The sequence below is a fragment of the Colobus angolensis genome, unplaced genomic scaffold, assembly GCF_000951035.1.
Source record: "Colobus angolensis palliatus isolate OR3802 unplaced genomic scaffold, Cang.pa_1.0 Scaffold336, whole genome shotgun sequence".
NCBI lineage: Eukaryota > Metazoa > Chordata > Mammalia > Primates > Cercopithecidae > Colobus > Colobus angolensis.
The window spans coordinates 1,256,645-1,273,215 of NW_012116666.1; the positions used below are offsets into that span (position 1 = coordinate 1,256,645).

Genomic DNA, 16,571 nt, shown 5'->3' on the forward strand with positions numbered 1-16,571 from the left:
CCCTCAATGGTGGCACATATTTGCTTCATGAAGGAAATTCAATTTCTAGGATGAGCCAAAGTTCTTCATGCTGGTGGCTCTTCACAGAATAAGGTGGTTGCTGCAATTTGGGCAGCACAAGACGAGATGCAACTATAAGGAGGCAAAACTGATTCCTTTTTGTGAGTGATCTACACACAGATCTGAAAGAATCTGGAATCTGTAAATGTATTTCTCTATTTAGGGACTGCTCCAAGGGAGGGAAATGAGTAATTTAATCTTCTAATGCCATAAGTAAATATATATCATATTATTGAAAGATAATTAATTTGATTAAAATTCTCAACCTAACCACAAGCCATGTGTGGGCATCAACACATTCTTTGTCCATATTTACTGCATGTTGGGAAATGCACGTCCAGTGCTTCAGATAGTATCCTGGCATGGCTTCTGCTAGGGCAGTCAGGAGGCAGGCCAATCTCGTGCCCAGGAAACAAGTGGACAAAACTGTCAAACACAGCCATAGCCAGGCTCTCAAACTGACCAGCAGCCAACAATATATTGAAAGGTGTTATTTACTAAAAACTGCTAAATTTTGAGTAGCAACAGTGGGAGTCTGTGGTGTTCTTGCCCTGGGCTGCTCCAAGTCATTCACCAGCTTGGTCCATGAAGTGCTTCTACTAGAATGGGGTTAGCCGTGGAAACCAGGAACCTCACTGCTGGAAACGGTTGAGTTGCTTGAGAGCAGAGGGTGGAAAAGCATGCCCAACTGCCAGTGGAGGTGCTTCCAGCTCTCCTAGTCTAAGGCTATAACTCTGGTTGGGTCAAATGGCAAACTGGAGGACAATCAAGAATTTAACGGGGAGCTCCTGGAAATGAGGGAAGCATCAAGGGGCTGGGTAAGCTCTCCTCACATCCCAAATGGACCTGGTGGCAATGGAAATGCGCAGAGCGGGCAGAAGAGAGCCAGACAGGAGCAGGGGCTGGAGCAGACTGGAAAATTGCCTGAACCTTGAATGCACTGTCCAAACCACACATGGAGCTATCGGCAGACGGAGAAACCTTATCTGCTTGAGGTATCTGAGCCCAACCTCTACCCAATAATTACCTGTCTGACCTCTAAGCGATGCAGACCCAGGAATGAATCCCAGGAAGTCAAGCTTAACAATTAAAAAAAGAGTTAAAAAAAAAAAAAAAGGAAAGCTGAGGAAAGACGTCAGTGACTGAACACTGCAGAGGAGAAAGACTCTGCATATTTAGTCCAGACAGATACGTCACTAGAAAAACTAAAACAAGACACCCAAAACAACAGTTTTTTTTTTGTTGTTGTTGTTGTTTTTTTTTTTTAGGAAACACCAAGTAACAATCATAACCTTAGGGGTAAAAATCAGAATCCTGTGTTGCTTTCCTGTATCATTCAAGTCGTCTAGTTTAGTTTTCATTCACAACAAAAATTACTAGCCAGGTATAGAAACGGGAAAGCATGACCCATACCCAGTTTTTTAGTTTTTAAAATTTTTTTATTTTTTATTTTTTTAAAAAAGCAGCCAATAGAAACTATCTCAGAGTAGGGGGCACAGTTGAAAAGCAGTCAATAGAAACTATCTCGGAGTAGGGGGCACAGTTAGTTGTTGGATTTAGTAAAAAAAAAAAAAGACTTCAATGCAACAGTGACAAATATGTTCACAGACTAAAGAAATCCATATTTAATAATAAAAGGAAAAGGTGATGACAATGACTCAATGTAAGAAAAGGCATAGAACCCATAAGAAGTAACTGGATGGAAATGAACACACAATATGAAATGAAAATTCACAAGAAGGGCTCAACAGCAGATTTGTTATGACCGAGGGAACTACACATTTGAAAGATCAATTATCCAAGCTGAAGAACAGAAAGAAAAACGTTAAGGGAAAAGGAACAAAATCTCAAATATCTGTGGGAAAATATCAAGCATAACAATGTATTTGCAATGGGAGTTTGAAAAGGAGAGGAGAGTCCAACCTGGCCAACATAGTGAAAGCCTGTCTCTACTAAAAAAGTACAAAAATTAGCTGAGCATGGTGGCATGTGTCTGTAATCCCAGCTACTCGGGAGGCTGAGGCAGAATTACTTGACTGTAGGAGGCAGAGGATGCAGTGAGCTGAGATCACACAAATGCACTCTAGCCTGGGTGACAGAGCGAGACTGCATTAAGAAAAAAAAAAAGGCCGGGCGCGGTGGCTCAAGCCTGTAATCCCACCACTTTGGGAGGCCGAGACGGGCGGATCACGAGGTCAGGAGATCGAGACCATCCTGGCTAACACGGTGAAACCCCGTCTCTACTAAAAATACAAAAAAAACTAGCCGGGCGAGGTGGCGGCGTCTGTAGTCCCAGCTACTCCGGAGGCTGAGGCAGGAGAATGGCCTAAACCCGGGAGGCGGAGCTTGCAGTGAGCTGAGATCCGGCCACTGCACTCCAGTCCGGGCGACAGAGCGAGACTCCGCCTCAAAAAAAAAAAAAAAAAAAAACCAAAGGAGGAGAGGAGACAAATGTTTTTTTAAAAAAGTTGAAGAAATAATGGCCGAAAACTTCCCAAATACAAAGAAAAAAGTTGTAGATTCAAGCTTAGTGAACTTCAAATAGGAAAAGACCAACACCAAGACACGGCAATTACATGATTGAAAAACAGGGAAAATCTTGAAAGCAATAGAAAAAAAACACAGAAGACTCGTCCTGAACAGGAAATCAGGACAACTGATGTCTGATTTATATGAAACAATGGAGGCTAGAAGACAACAGAGTGACATGTTACAAGTGAAAAAAACTTCCAAACAAGAATTCGATATCCAACAAAACTACCTCTCCAAAAATGAGAGCAAAAGAAAGACATTCCCAGGTAAATAAAGGCTGAATGAATTTGTTCCTATCAGACCTGTCTTTCAAGAAACAGTGAAAGAAGTCTTCAGGCTGGAAGTAGATGACGTAGATGGCAATTTGAATTCACAGGAAGAGACGGAGAGCCCTGGGAACAGTAAATATGAGTGAGGGTAACTATGTAATACTGTATAAATACATTTTTATTCTCCTGTGATCCTGAGTGGTTCATTGCTTGTTTAAGGATTATAGATCTTTCTTCCTTTTTATTTGTAAACATTTATGGAGTACATGTGCAATTTTATGACATGTATAAATTGCATAGTGGTCAGGTCAGGGCTTTTTAGAATATTCATCACCCAAATTACATACCTTGTACCCATTAACCAATTTATCATCATCCTCCCCACTCCCACTCTCTCACCCTTCTGAGTTTCCTTATCTATCATTTCATTCTCTACATCCATATGAACACATTTTTTAGCACTCACTTATGAGGTGAACATGTGATGTTTGTCTTCCTGTGCCTGGCTTGTTTCATTCAAGATAATGGCCTCAAGTTGAATCCATGTTGCTGCAACTGACGTAATTTCATTCTTTTTTAAGGATGAAGAGTATTACACTATATGTATATACCACGTTTTTAAATCCAATTATCCATTAATAGACACGTTGATTGTGAAGTGTCACTATTCACAACAGTGCTATTGTGAATAGTGCTGCAATAAACATATGAGTGCAGGTATCTTTTTGATATATTGATTTCTGATATTGCTGGATCAAATGGTAGTTCTATCTTTAGTTCTTTGAGACATCTCTAAACTGTTTTTCCCTGTTATAATTTTTAAAAGACATAATTGTATAAGTTAACAGTTGTTTAACACTACTGTTGGATTTATAACATGCCTATGAAATATATACACGACAGTATGAGCAAAAAATGGGGACAATCGGGCTGTACTGGAGTGTGGTTTCTATATTTTACCAGAATGAAGTTAGCACTACCTTGAAGTAACCTGGATAAATTTAGATGCTTATTGTAATTTGCAGAGACAATACTAAGGAAATAACAATACAGTTAAAAAGCAACAGAGAAACTAAGATGGTATTCTAAACATATTTACTTAACACATAAAAACAGAAGTAAGAAGAAATAGAGAAACAATAACAATTACTAAACCAGGATACATGCAGAAAACAAGAATCAAAATGGCAGACATTATTCCAATCATACCAAAATTACGGTTAATGCCAATGGGCTAAACACACCAATCAAAAGACAGAGATTGTAAGGTTTATTTCAAAAACGTGATTCAGGTATGTCCCTTCTATTTGAGACAAACTTTAAATTCAGAAACAAAAATCAATTGTAAGCAAAAGGATAGGAGAAGATATATCACAAAAACAATAATAGTTAAGATAGAGTGACTATGTTAATATCAGACAAGACAGTTTAAGACAAAAAATATTATTAGACACAAAGAGGGACATGAAACCAACTCAATAGTCCAGTAGATAATTTTTTTGGATAAACATAGAAACTGACACTTCTGGTCTTAAAGATTGAAACTTAAAATTGTTTTATCTGAGTTCCTTCCTCAGAAAAGTGTCCCCAGGCCTCTCAAAAAGTATCAAAGAACTGAAACTGACCAAATCACTGCATCCAGACAAGGAGACACCAAGGCCCTCATTCATCATGATTGCTTCCTTGTTCCTCCAGAGTTCCTGTTTTCCTATACATTGTTACACTTCTTCCCTGCTACATAAACCCCTAACTTCAGTCAGCAGGGAGATGGATTTGAGACTGAGCTCCCATATCCTCGGCTGCAGCACCTGATTAAAGCCCTCTTCCTTGGCAATAATCATGTCAGTGATTGGCTTTCTGTGACGGGAGCAGCAGGTTCTAGATGGAATCCCTGGTGTTTCAGTGACAGAAGCTTTATAATAAAATGGCCAACAGTTCAGCAAGATGTAACAATTATAAAGGTACGCACACTTAACAACGAAGCCCCCAAAACACATGAAGTAAACACTGACAAAATAAAGAAATAGGCAATTCCCTAAAAGTAATTTTAAGGTATTTTAAAATTACTTTTTAAAAGTAATTTAAAAAGTATTTTAAAAGTTCTGATTCTCCACTCCTAATTGTGACAACTAGGCAGACAAACACCAAGAACAGGAGACACAAACAGCACAATTAACCCACCTGACCTTGCAAACCTGTATAAAACACTTTGCACAACAGAACACTCATTCTTTCCTTATTCACATGGCATATTCCACAGAACACATCAGACACTAAGCCATCCATCAAGTATCAATCAATTTAAAAGAAATTATACAAACTATGTCCTTCAACCTTAACGAGATTTACTTAAGAATAAATAATAGGAAAGAACAAAGTCCTTGAATATTTGGAAATTAAACAACACATTAATAAATAACTCATTAGAAAAATGTAAAATCACAATGGCTATAGAAATATTTTCAAGTAAATAAAAATTAAAACACAACAAATCAAAATTTTTAGGACACAGTTAAAACAGTGTTTGAAAGAACGTTATAGCCTAGAATACATACATTATAAGAAGAAAAAAATGTCAAATAATTAACCCCAGCTCATGCCTAAACAAAATAGGTAAAAAAGAGCAAATTTAAGCCAAAGGAAACAGAGGGCAGAATGTCATAAATATCTGAGTAAAAATTAATAAAATGGAAGACTAAATAAAGACAGAAAAATCAATGGAACCAGAAGTCAGCTATTTGAAAAGATCCAAAAAACGATCAATTTCTATCTAGACTGACCAAGAAAGAAAGAGAAACTTAAATTACTAAAATGAGGCATGAAAGAGTAAATATTATTACCAGCCATACAGAAACTAAAAGGATTTAAATGGAATATGATGAACAACTTCATGCCAACAGATTAGACATCACAATACTAAAACTGAGACAAGAATAAAGGACAACCTTCAGATTTTCTTTAAAACAAGAGATTGGCCGGGTGCGGAGGCTCACGCTTGTAATCCCAGCACTTTGGGAGGCCGAGGCAGGCGAATCAAGAGGTCAGGAAATCGAGCCCATCCTGGCTAACACGGTGAAACCCCGTCTCTACTAAAAATACAAAAAAACTACCTGGGTGTGGTGGCGGGCGCCTGTAGTCCCAGCTACTCCAGAGGCTGAGGCAGGAGAATGGCATGAACCCAGGAGGCAGAGCTTGCAGTGAGCTGAGATTGCGCCACCGCACTCCAGTCTGAGTGACAGAGCAAGACTCCGTCTCAAAAAAACCAAAAAACAAAAACAAGAGACTTAAACCGGTAAGGTAATAGAATCAGTTCAGTAATTGAAACTGTTCCCACAAAGAAAAGGCCAGGCCCAAATGGCTTCACTGGTGACTTCTAACAAACACTTGAAAAGGAATCATACCAGTACTAAACAGAATCTTTCAGAAAATAAAGAAAGGAATAATTCCCAACTGATTCTGTGCAGTCAATATTACCCTCATACCAGAGTCCGGGAAAGATGGCACAAGAAGAGAAAACTGTGGGCCAACATCCCTTGTGAATATAGGCAAAGAAATCCTTATCCAAGGATTAGAAAATAAGATCCAGTGACACTTAAAGAGGCTTATAAACCAAGACAAAGTGGGATTTACCTCCCAATGCAAGGATGGTCTATTATCTGCAAAGCAGTTAATGCAATATACCACATAATTAAAGGATGAAAAAATAAAGGACAATAAAGAAACACCATATATGATTACCTCAGTAGTACCTGACGAATTGAATGTCCATATGCAGGTTCCTCAAAAAACTACAAATAGAACTACCATACCATCCAGCAACCCCACTACTTGGCATTTATCCAAAGGAAAGGATATCAGTACATTAGAGAGACACCTACACGTCACTTGTTTGTTGAAGTGCTATTCACAATATCCAAGATAGGGAATTAACCTAGGTGTTCAACAACAAACAGATAAATGGATAAAGAAAATGGGGTAGTTGTACACTGATAGGACAGGAAACGGAAATACTGGGTAGAAGACGGCAGTTTCCTGGCAAAGCCCCACCCTCAAGCTGGGATACCTGTGGCCCTAAGTGAGAAAGGGCATTCCTGGTTTTGTGCCCAAAAAGTTGTCTTTTAGCCCACATGCCTGCATCCATATAAATCCCGGACCCCAGGACCCAGAAGCAGACCAGCAAGCCAGCAGACCAGCAAACAGACAAATGGCAGAACAACATGGCAGAGAAAGGGAGAAGAGGAGGAACATCTGAACGCTGAGAGGAGTTCGGCGGGGGGTGGTCAGAGAGGAGTCCAGCCACTGGACAGCCCAAGTCCAGGGGAGGATCACCTTCCCACTCCAGTCTCCATCCCAGCTCCACATCCATCCCACTGAAAACCACCTATACCACTCAATAAAACCTCGCATTCATCCTTCAAGCCCATGTGTGACCTGATTTTTCCAGGATGCTGGGCAACAGCTCTGGATCTAGCCCTCTGTCCTTGCGAAAAGGCAGAGGGTTCATTGAGCCTGTTAGCATTCAAGTCATCTGTGGACAGCAAAGCTGAAAGAGCTTTGTAACACTAGGGTTGCAGACACCCACCCCTAGACACTACTGCTGGTTCGGAGCACAAAGCACTCACCCCAGCCTCTGCACCTGCCTTTCTGCATGCTCCAGTCCCACAATGGGTTTGAGCAGCAACAGAACAGGCGAGCCACACTCATCAAACATCCTGCAAGGGGAATCAGGGAACTCTCCCATTTCAGCACCACAGGATAATATTCAGCCATAAAAAATAATGAAATTATGTCATTTGCAGCAAACATGGATGAAACTGGAGGACATTATGTTAAATGAAGTAAGTCAGGAGGGAAAGTTTAGCACTGCATGTTCCACCTGTGGAAACTAAAAGGAGTTGATTTCAAAGAAGTAAAAGTAGAAGGAAGAATAGTAGAGGGTGGGCAGAGTAGGAGGAAGGGAGAGGTAAGAAGAGATGTATTAAAACATACAAAATTACTGCTAGATATGAGTAAGTTCCTGTGTTCTACAGCACTGTAGCATGAAAACAGTTAAAAATATATTATACAGTTGCAAATAGTTATTGCAAAGGAGGTTATTGAATGTTCTCAACAGAAAGCAATGATCAATGTTTGAGTTAATGAATATGCTAATTACCTCGATCTGATCACCAAGTTATATGTACCAAAACATCACTATATATCCCACAAATATGAATATCCCATTTATTGTCAAATAAAAATAAAATAAAAAATCTTCTTCAACAAAGAAGTGACAAAGGGAACTTCCTATACCTGATTAACAGTGTCGATAAAGAACTACAACAAACACCATCTTTCATCATGAAAGCTAACAGCTTCCCCCTAAGATCAGGAGCAAGGCAAGAATGTTCGTTCACTTACACTCAACAACGTGTTTGAGGTTCTGGCCAGTGCTATGAGGTAAACAAACAAATGAGCAAAACAAAACCACCAAATTTTCCTCTACCCAAATCAGCATCTCAAATCTCTCTGGAGATACTAAAAATAATTTTCAAAACGTTGTCTATTATTTTCTGAATTCTTTCTGTTTCCTCTGGGTCAATTGTTCTATTTGTTGTTGTTCTGTCTCATTCATGCTTTTGGGTTTTCTTCAAATGAGTGCTGAATCCTCGCCCCTCTTTCCATGCTTATGAATGAGGTATATGTAAATGCTCTATTGCAGTTACAGAATTCTGTGTCCTCCAACACTTTCAAGTTTTTACATGAGAAGACAGACAGGAAGGCCTTGGAAAGCTTGATGGCGAGTTCCCAGACGTGAGGTCCTGGTGCCGTCTCTTCCAGCTTTGTCCGTGGACTCTGGCACAATGCTGAAACAGAAGTTTACTGGAACACAGTTTTTTCCCCCTAATGTAGAAAGAACAGCGTCATGAGGAGACAGAGTCTAAAGTGAGCAGATCTGTCTCAGATCCAAGAGCTGACAACAGAGCCATGTGTGTGATCTTGGAAACACCCCAAGTTTCTGTCTCCCCACAGGTAGGACGAGGACAGCACTATGACCCGTCCCCAAGTGCTTTGAGGACTCGATGGCCGAGTGCACTCGCAGGGCCTGGCAGAAAAGTTGCTCCACTGATGAGCGTTCCCTTCTCCCTCCTTCCTTCAGTGAAGAAAAGGCACAGCCCCTGTGGGCACTGCTTCTAGGGGGTGACTGCCACATACTCCGGGTCTGAAAGGTTTAAGGTTTCGCATTGCCACAGGTAAGTCCCATTCAACATCTGGTCACCATCTCTAAGGGAAGGAGGGTGGTCAGGCCTCTGCACCCGGACTCCAGTCACTTCATTTCATGGCCGTAAACTCAAACTGTGTATTTTGTAGCCCTGCTTCATTACTTATCTCTGAAATCTCTCTGAGTTTATCTGTGTGAAAGGAGAAGTCGTTTCCCACTGCCGATATTCCCTGAGACAGCAGTTTTTAGCTACTGGCTGGGAAGTGGATGAAGCAGTGTTCACATACCTGGGAAGAGGCCTGGGCTGTGGGACCTCAGGCCCAATTATCACTACCCAGAGTGTCCTGAGGGCACCCCCACAGGATGCCTGTCTTGTCACCCTGAGCGCAGTGGCACTCGATAATGAGCGGCACCTCTGCACTCCCGCAAAGCCCCAGAGGTGCCCCTACATCTCCCTGTCTAATGTCAAGCCATGCTCTACTTTGTGACTTAAAGTGGAGCAGGACAGATCATAAACACTTGCTGAATGGTTGAGAACCTCCCATAAATATTCTCAAAGTTAGTCATAGAACCTGTTCCTTGTACTATCACAACCTTGAAGGTAAACTGAAGGCTCCCCATGCCCTTGCAAACCATGTGTCAGACAGGCCGACCTCTTTGGACCTAGGGAGTCTCCTTCATAAATGCCAGGGATGCACCTGTCTTAGGAAAGTGATTGGGGAAAACACAGCCAGCCACCCAGTGCCCAGGAGCTCCAGCAAGGGAAGCCCTGCTCAGAACCAGGGCAACGAGGGGGCCCTGCTCCGACCCAGGACAATGAGAAGGCCCCACTCCGAACCAGGGCAGTGGCTTTCTGAAAACGGCCCTCTCTGGGAAACAGCATCCATTCACTATAAACGAAGTGAAGCTATGTAATACTCAAATAAGTTAAAAATCACATTTTTTTCTTTTTTTTCTGAGTAGAACTGCCTTCTAGAAAGAGCTCAGATCAATATTCACTGTTCTTTTGTTTCAGTAGTTGTCATTCTGTTCAATTGGATGATCTGAAAAAAAAAATGATGCCAAAAGTCTATGGTTTTTGGCTCTGTGGTTGTAGTACTGGCACCCAATTTGTTATCACTTCCCTATATCGTGACCTTAAGCAGTCCTTCCCACACTGACTGAGCTTGGCTGTGTGACTTGCTCTGGTCAATGAGATAGTAACATGCAGGACACAGGCACATACTTGACAAGCCCTTGCACAGTGGGCTCCACCTCTCTGGCTGCCACACGATGAAGCCTGGGACAGGATGGGTGACTGCTGGGTGATGCAGTCACCTCTGTTACTGCAGCCAGCAGCCTCTGGCTACCCAGCCCATCACAGCTAGCTATGGAAAAGTGAGTGAGCCCAGGTGAGACCAGCAGAACAATCACCCAGCTGAGCCCAGCTCAATTGTCTACCCTCAGAAATCATAAGCTAAAGAAAGAGTTGTTAAGGCACTGTGTTGTGGGGGCGATTTGTTATGCAGCAAATGCTTACCAATACATGACCCTTTATTATTTAGTGGAATGGAGAAAAGAGTAAACCAAAGAACAGCTACTTCATGTTCAATGACACTTCCAACCAGTCATTAGTATTTTGTTATTTACAGAAGAATGGAATAAAAAGCACCATAGCTATACTGTAAGAATGTTTCTAAGAAAATATCTTTGTTTTCAGAGAAAAGGGACCAAGTTAACCACTGTGGTGAGGCTCTGAAATCCTCCTCGGCATCCTGAGCCACGTATAGAAGCAACAGCAGCTGTAATGTGTCTCCATCCCTTCCGCTCAGAGCCTGTGGGAGGGCCATTTCTTGGTCCAGGTGAGCTCCTTGGATGTCGACCGGAAAGTCTCACTAAAGTGCCTAAGAAGCAGCTCGATTTGTAAACAACTGGCTGTTCCATCGATGTTACTTTAGGAGTGCCTTTTGTGGCCAAGGTATAAATGCCAACATGCTCCATCTTACGTTATAGTCAAAAGTCACTAGAAATATTAATACAGAGTAGGCACCGTTATTATGACTAAAGATTCTTATTACTGTATTATTAAAAGAATTCTTTTTGGTGGGCTTCCACTTTTGCTGCTAGATCAGAGGAGCAGGACTGGGTGGGAAAGTTACCTCCCAAGAAGTATACTATATACTACTTGTCAGAGCCTTGGACCTACTAAGACAGACAAGTCTGTGTCTGCCTCCACCCACTTCCTAGCTTTTATTTAAGACATTGTCTCTGAGTAGATTTCAGACCGTTATAGGGTTCCAAAACCACATCTATTACCTGCTGAAGCCACTGTGTGAAAAATCATTGCAATAAAATGGATTCAGTAATTGATCGACAAAAATGTGGATTCAGATATACTATACATTTTTTAAAAATTGCATGAAAATATTGGTTGTGTTTATGTGCAAGCTCCATCAGAAGCCCACGTGAGTTTTCAAGAAGGATAAACAATTCTTTTGAATGTAGTCCATTGTGAAGTACCAGGAGGGAGGCTAACTGAGGACTAAGAAGATTTGCTGCTCACCTGCTCCCCTCCCACCTGCTCCCCTCCTACCTGCTCCCCTCCCACCTGCTCCCCTCCCACCTGCTCTCCTCCCACCTGTTCCCCTCTCACCTGCTCACCTCCCACCTGCTCCTCTCTCATCTGCTCCCCTCCCACCTGCTACCCTCCCACCTGTTCCCCTCCCACCTGCTCTCCTCCCACCTGCATGAATGCAGTCGGGGTGGGGCAGAACCCACAGGGGTGAGAAAGAAATGATGGAGACATCCAAATGTCCTTTTCAATCTAGTTGGTTTCAATCAACCATCCCAAGCCTTCTATCACTGGGGCATATTGTGTCCTGGAGAGGATTTTCCAAAAACCCTTAAGAAAGCTGAAAATCCTCTGCCAGCCAGTTTGGCCCCCTGGGGGCTTGGGAACATCTCTGATCCCTTCCTTTCTACCCTCTCATCTCCATTAATGACAAATTTCACCTTTTAGATATTTCTTCACCATTTCTAATGCTGTCCTTATTCTCTCTCACCTGCCCTTATGACAAGTCCCCCAAAAGAGGCAGGTGGCACATCCGGTTTAGTCCTAGCCCCAGGCTGCCTCCCCTCTTGCCTCCATCTCCTCTAGATCCTTGTCCCACTCTTGGCCAGAGCAGCTCCTGAAAACACAGATCAAGATCTGACCACAGCCCTTCTACATGAGACCCTTCCATGGGCCTGCATGGTCACGTGCAGGTGCCAAGGCCTCCTCCTGCAATTCCCAGGTGCTCCACATGACATCCTGCTCACTTTGTGTTATCTTGTGGATTAAATGTTGGCGCATTCTGGCTCTTGGTTACTCTAACAAATCTATTCAGGCTCCCCAGCAACATGGCCTGTGTGGTGGGGCACAGCAGTGACCCTGAAGCAGAGGGGACAGATGCTCTGGGTGGGGCCTGGCTCTCCAGGCTCCAGGCCCAACTCTCCGAGGGCTCCTTCTTGACTCTTTGGTGGGTCCCTTCTGTCTCACACGTATCTGAGTTTGTGACTGCATAAATCCAGTCTCCCTTAGGTTGCTGATAAGGTCCTTGCTGATGGGACCCCCCTCCCTCTCCAGCCTGTCTCCTCCCCGTCCTCCCCATAGGCCTCCACATTTCTGACCAGTTCCTCTTCCCTGCAGATCTCTGGAACTGCTGCCTCTGTGCTCCCCAGGTCCTCTTGGACTGGAATTTCTCTGCCAGCTCCCCTCAAGCCTCCTCTTCCTCATCCTCAAGATATAGCTAGGGGAGGGCTCGTGCCTGTGTGATGACTTCTGAACCCTGCATTGAGCTCAGGGCCCTAGCCCCTCTTCAGAGCTGATGGGGTATTCCGTCCCCGTAACCCCTGGGGCTGCGTTTTTGTGCATTCACTTCCCCAATTCCACTCCATGCGGGTCGGGCAGTATTTATTTATACTTTGCTGTCAGCAAAGCCCTCAGATCTTGGAAAACAGTAGACAGGGGCAGAGGTTTCTGAACAGAAGCCAAGCATGCTCCCAACTTTCCACAGCTGCATCATGAGCACCCTCCCTTCCCAGGTGTCACCAGAGGGCATTAGGACCTCCGCAGATGCCCAGGCATCACGTCTTGGTCCTCTTCCATGCTGCGACTCTCCACTCCCTGCCAGTGGGCTTCCCAGGCTCCACTGGCTGGGGCTGCACTGAAGTTTCCCTCTCCATTTCGATCCTCCTTCCTGACTAAAGCCAGATCTCTTGGTTCCTGGTTCTCACTGAGGTCTCCAATCCTGATCCTCTGGTCTCCTTGGCCTGTCACTCCCTTGCAATTTCTCCGGCCTTTCTATCAAGCACGGGTCCCATGGTTGTGGGTCTGATTCGGCTCCAAACTTCCTCTCTCTTGCTTTCTCCTGCCTCCTCCACCTTCCAGGCAGAGTACACCTTGCCAAGAGAGCCTCACCTGCTAAAGATGGTCCCACATGGCTGGAGAAAGTCACAGAGCCCTGGGTCTGACCAGATCTTCACACGAACTCATACTGCAGCTGGGCAGTTTCTCCAGGAGCCTTTTCTAGAATGGGCACTTCCCCCAGTTCACTGCTCTAGACTGTCTGCAATCTCCTCACACCCCAAGAGCTTCTCTGGCTGTGCTGATACTCAGCCAACACGAACCCCTCCTTTCCTTCCTCTTCAACCCGGAGTGCTTGAAAGTTTCCCTTACCCCACCCTTCTCTTCTCTCCCAGGCCAGCATGCGGACTTCTTCTGAGAGGCCAGCTCACACATATGTGCTTGGAGTACAGCTCCTGCCTCCCCAAGACCACTCCCCAGCCGCCGGCCGCGATCCTGAATTTTCCACTCTGAACATTTCCTCTCTACTTACAAAAACGTTCTCACCTACCTTAGTGAAAAACAGACATCCCCTCCCACTTTGGCCACACACTGCATCTGAAGGTCAGACCTGTTCGGCGGTTTCCTCCCCCACCAAACTGATGGAAAGCCTGGCCCAAGTCTCCCTGACATCGTGTCCTGGGAAAACATCCCTGGCCTCACTGCAGCAGGAAGTCTTGGAGCGCATGGGCAGCAAACCGCTAGTCCATGGCCTGCAGCAGCTGCTCTTACCCTGGCACCCAGTGCTGCCCTGGGGGACCAGTGTGCCACATACTCAGCAACCACTGTGCCTACCATGCTATATCCAATGTGCAATGTGCAATGTGCACATCTCTGTGCATGTAATTCAAATGCTGTCACCTGCCCTCCAGTCCTCTAAAAAAGTCAGCTTATCTTCCCTTTAGGCTATCAGTACCTACACTTTCTTCCAGCATGGTTCAGCTCTATCAACAATCTCTCAATAGTAACCGTGGAATGCAAAGTCAAGGAACCACAAGTGACAGCAGAAACACCTCCCAAAGTGTCTTCCATCCAGTACATTTCCAGCCTCATGTGGCTCTGGGATCAAGCATTCTTCCCTCCTCTTGTCAATGACCTCTCTGTCTCATGGGATGAGGGACAGCAGGGAAAACTGATGTACCCACCACCACTGCCTTCTGCAGCCCCATCTGATAGCCATTACCTGGGGTCATCTCATACCAGAATCACTGCTGAAGTGTCCCTGGCTTTCTGTTAATCTAAGCCTTTCCTCTCCTTCTATCTTCCACAAGCATTCAAGAGCGAAGGGCACTAAGACTGCCTTTGGTTTCTGCATTTTTGCACACTAGCTTCATTCCCTAATTTCCGGGCTACAGTGTATAGGCATTCATGGCTCCTGCCCACCCTAGAATCCCCATCACGCATTCCTAGAGCGCCTCTGACAAACACATCCTCTAACCTCCAGCTCCTGGAACTCCTCCTCCTCCTCCACATCGTAGGACAGGGTATGGATTTTTATGTCATCAGCTGACAGGTCGATGAACTTCCCATCGGGGTACTCGAGGCTGTCTTTGGTGGGCGACCGGTCCTCGATGAAGGTGGTCTCGCAGCAGTCAGTGGCCACACCGTCCCCCCAGGAACGCAGCATGCCCTCTGAATAGAGGATGATGTTGGGCCTGTAGCGGGACTCCACCGACTGCTGCAGGGTGTTGGGGTCCAGCAGCTGCTGCACCGGCTCACTCCTGCTGCTGTCCAGGCTGGCCGGCACTGGGCTGGCCCCCACCCGGTGGCTCTGGTACTGGGGCGCTGGGTAAACAGATACCAGACCATCTCTGCTCTCGGCCATCAAGTTTCTGGTGTTAATTAAGCCATTCCTCTTGCCAGCATCACTGATTTTACTGTGCACCAGCATGCTCTTCTGTTCAATGATGCCATCCATGGTCCTCTCTCTCTGGCTAGGTGTCAGGCTGGTGGGCTGGGCACGTAGGTCACACTTGCCTCAGGGAACCCATTTCTCCTGGAGGAGGAGAAAACAGAGATGAGACAAGAGAATCACACTTAAAAACAAGCTAATCACCCAGACCCACATCATTTCAGACTGTACCAATCAGCTGATAAACACATAGTAACTGTGAGAGATAGACAAAATGCAGTCCTACCTATTCAGTGAATGTTAAAAAGGATCTGTTGGGGTAGCTAGCCAGAGGTAGCAGAAATTGATTACCTGAATCTCTACAAAGTATCTGCTTCCAAATGAAGGAGACTGCAGGAGCTGGCTCCCTTGCAGCCTAGAGGAACCTTTGATTGCTAGCAGACATCCTGAAACCCACGGGTAAACGCAATCACATTAGCATCCGACAAGTCCATAGGAAAACAGAACTGCAAATCTATAATGGGGATTCGCTCTTCCCAGGTACATGGCTATTCATTCAAGCAGGAAATTATGTGATTGCAATAATCCCTACTTAGTGATGATCTTGAGGCGTCAAGTCCCAAACACGAATCCGCTACTGAGGCATCTTGAGATAGGCACAGCTTGGTCTCTTAGGGTGCTCTCTACAGTTTGCCACTCAGAATTTGCTGAGAACTGGCAGCATCAGCACCAGCTGGGAGCTTGTTGGAAATGCAGAATCTTGAGTAGCACCTGCATCTACTAAATCAGAATCTGCATTTTAACATGATCCCAGCTGATGAGTCTGCACATTAAAGCTGAGGAGGTGCTGGGCTACAGTGTATAGCACAAGTTTTGGCCTGCTGAACAAGTTGGCTTGATTTTACAACCGATTATTTACTAAATTTTAAAATGTACTCAAATTGTATCAAACTGTTTTTTACAGAACAACTTTTTTCATATTGGAGTGAATTTTTTTCAACTTTGAGTACCATAAATTATGATACGTATAAATGAAAGGTATCAAAATTAGTGAAATTTTATTTCTGTCATTGCCACATCCTTCGGTATCTCTTTCAACACAGGCTGGTTTGTCATACATATTGTCTTTGCTTCATAATTCCCATTAACTCATTTCCTTCCATGTTTGCTGGTACCCACTCCCACCTGCTTAGAACGTTTCCCTGGGCCTCAGTTCATCCACTCAGAGATGAAACTGGGTTGATGGGAGGAGACAGAATGCCTCTGATAAGGCTGCCATCTGGGGTTATCCAC

The 16,571-nt window shown here is 44.3% G+C and overlaps 1 protein-coding gene across 1 annotated transcript in view; it reads right to left on the reverse strand.

Annotated features, from left to right (window-relative positions):
• The window catches only part of SYNDIG1 (synapse differentiation inducing 1), a 127,123-nt gene extending 111,174 nt beyond the window's left edge, over nt 1–15,949 (reverse strand). Inside the window, exons 1-2 of the mRNA XM_011952186.1 lie at nt 15,630–15,949; nt 14,865–15,422 (exon numbers count right to left, since the gene is read on the reverse strand). Of these exons, the coding sequence (XP_011807576.1) occupies nt 14,865–15,344 (480 nt within the window). The 5' untranslated portion in view covers nt 15,345–15,422; nt 15,630–15,949. The remainder of the gene's footprint in view (nt 1–14,864; nt 15,423–15,629) is intronic.
• Between the last annotated feature and the right edge of the window lie 622 nt (nt 15,950–16,571).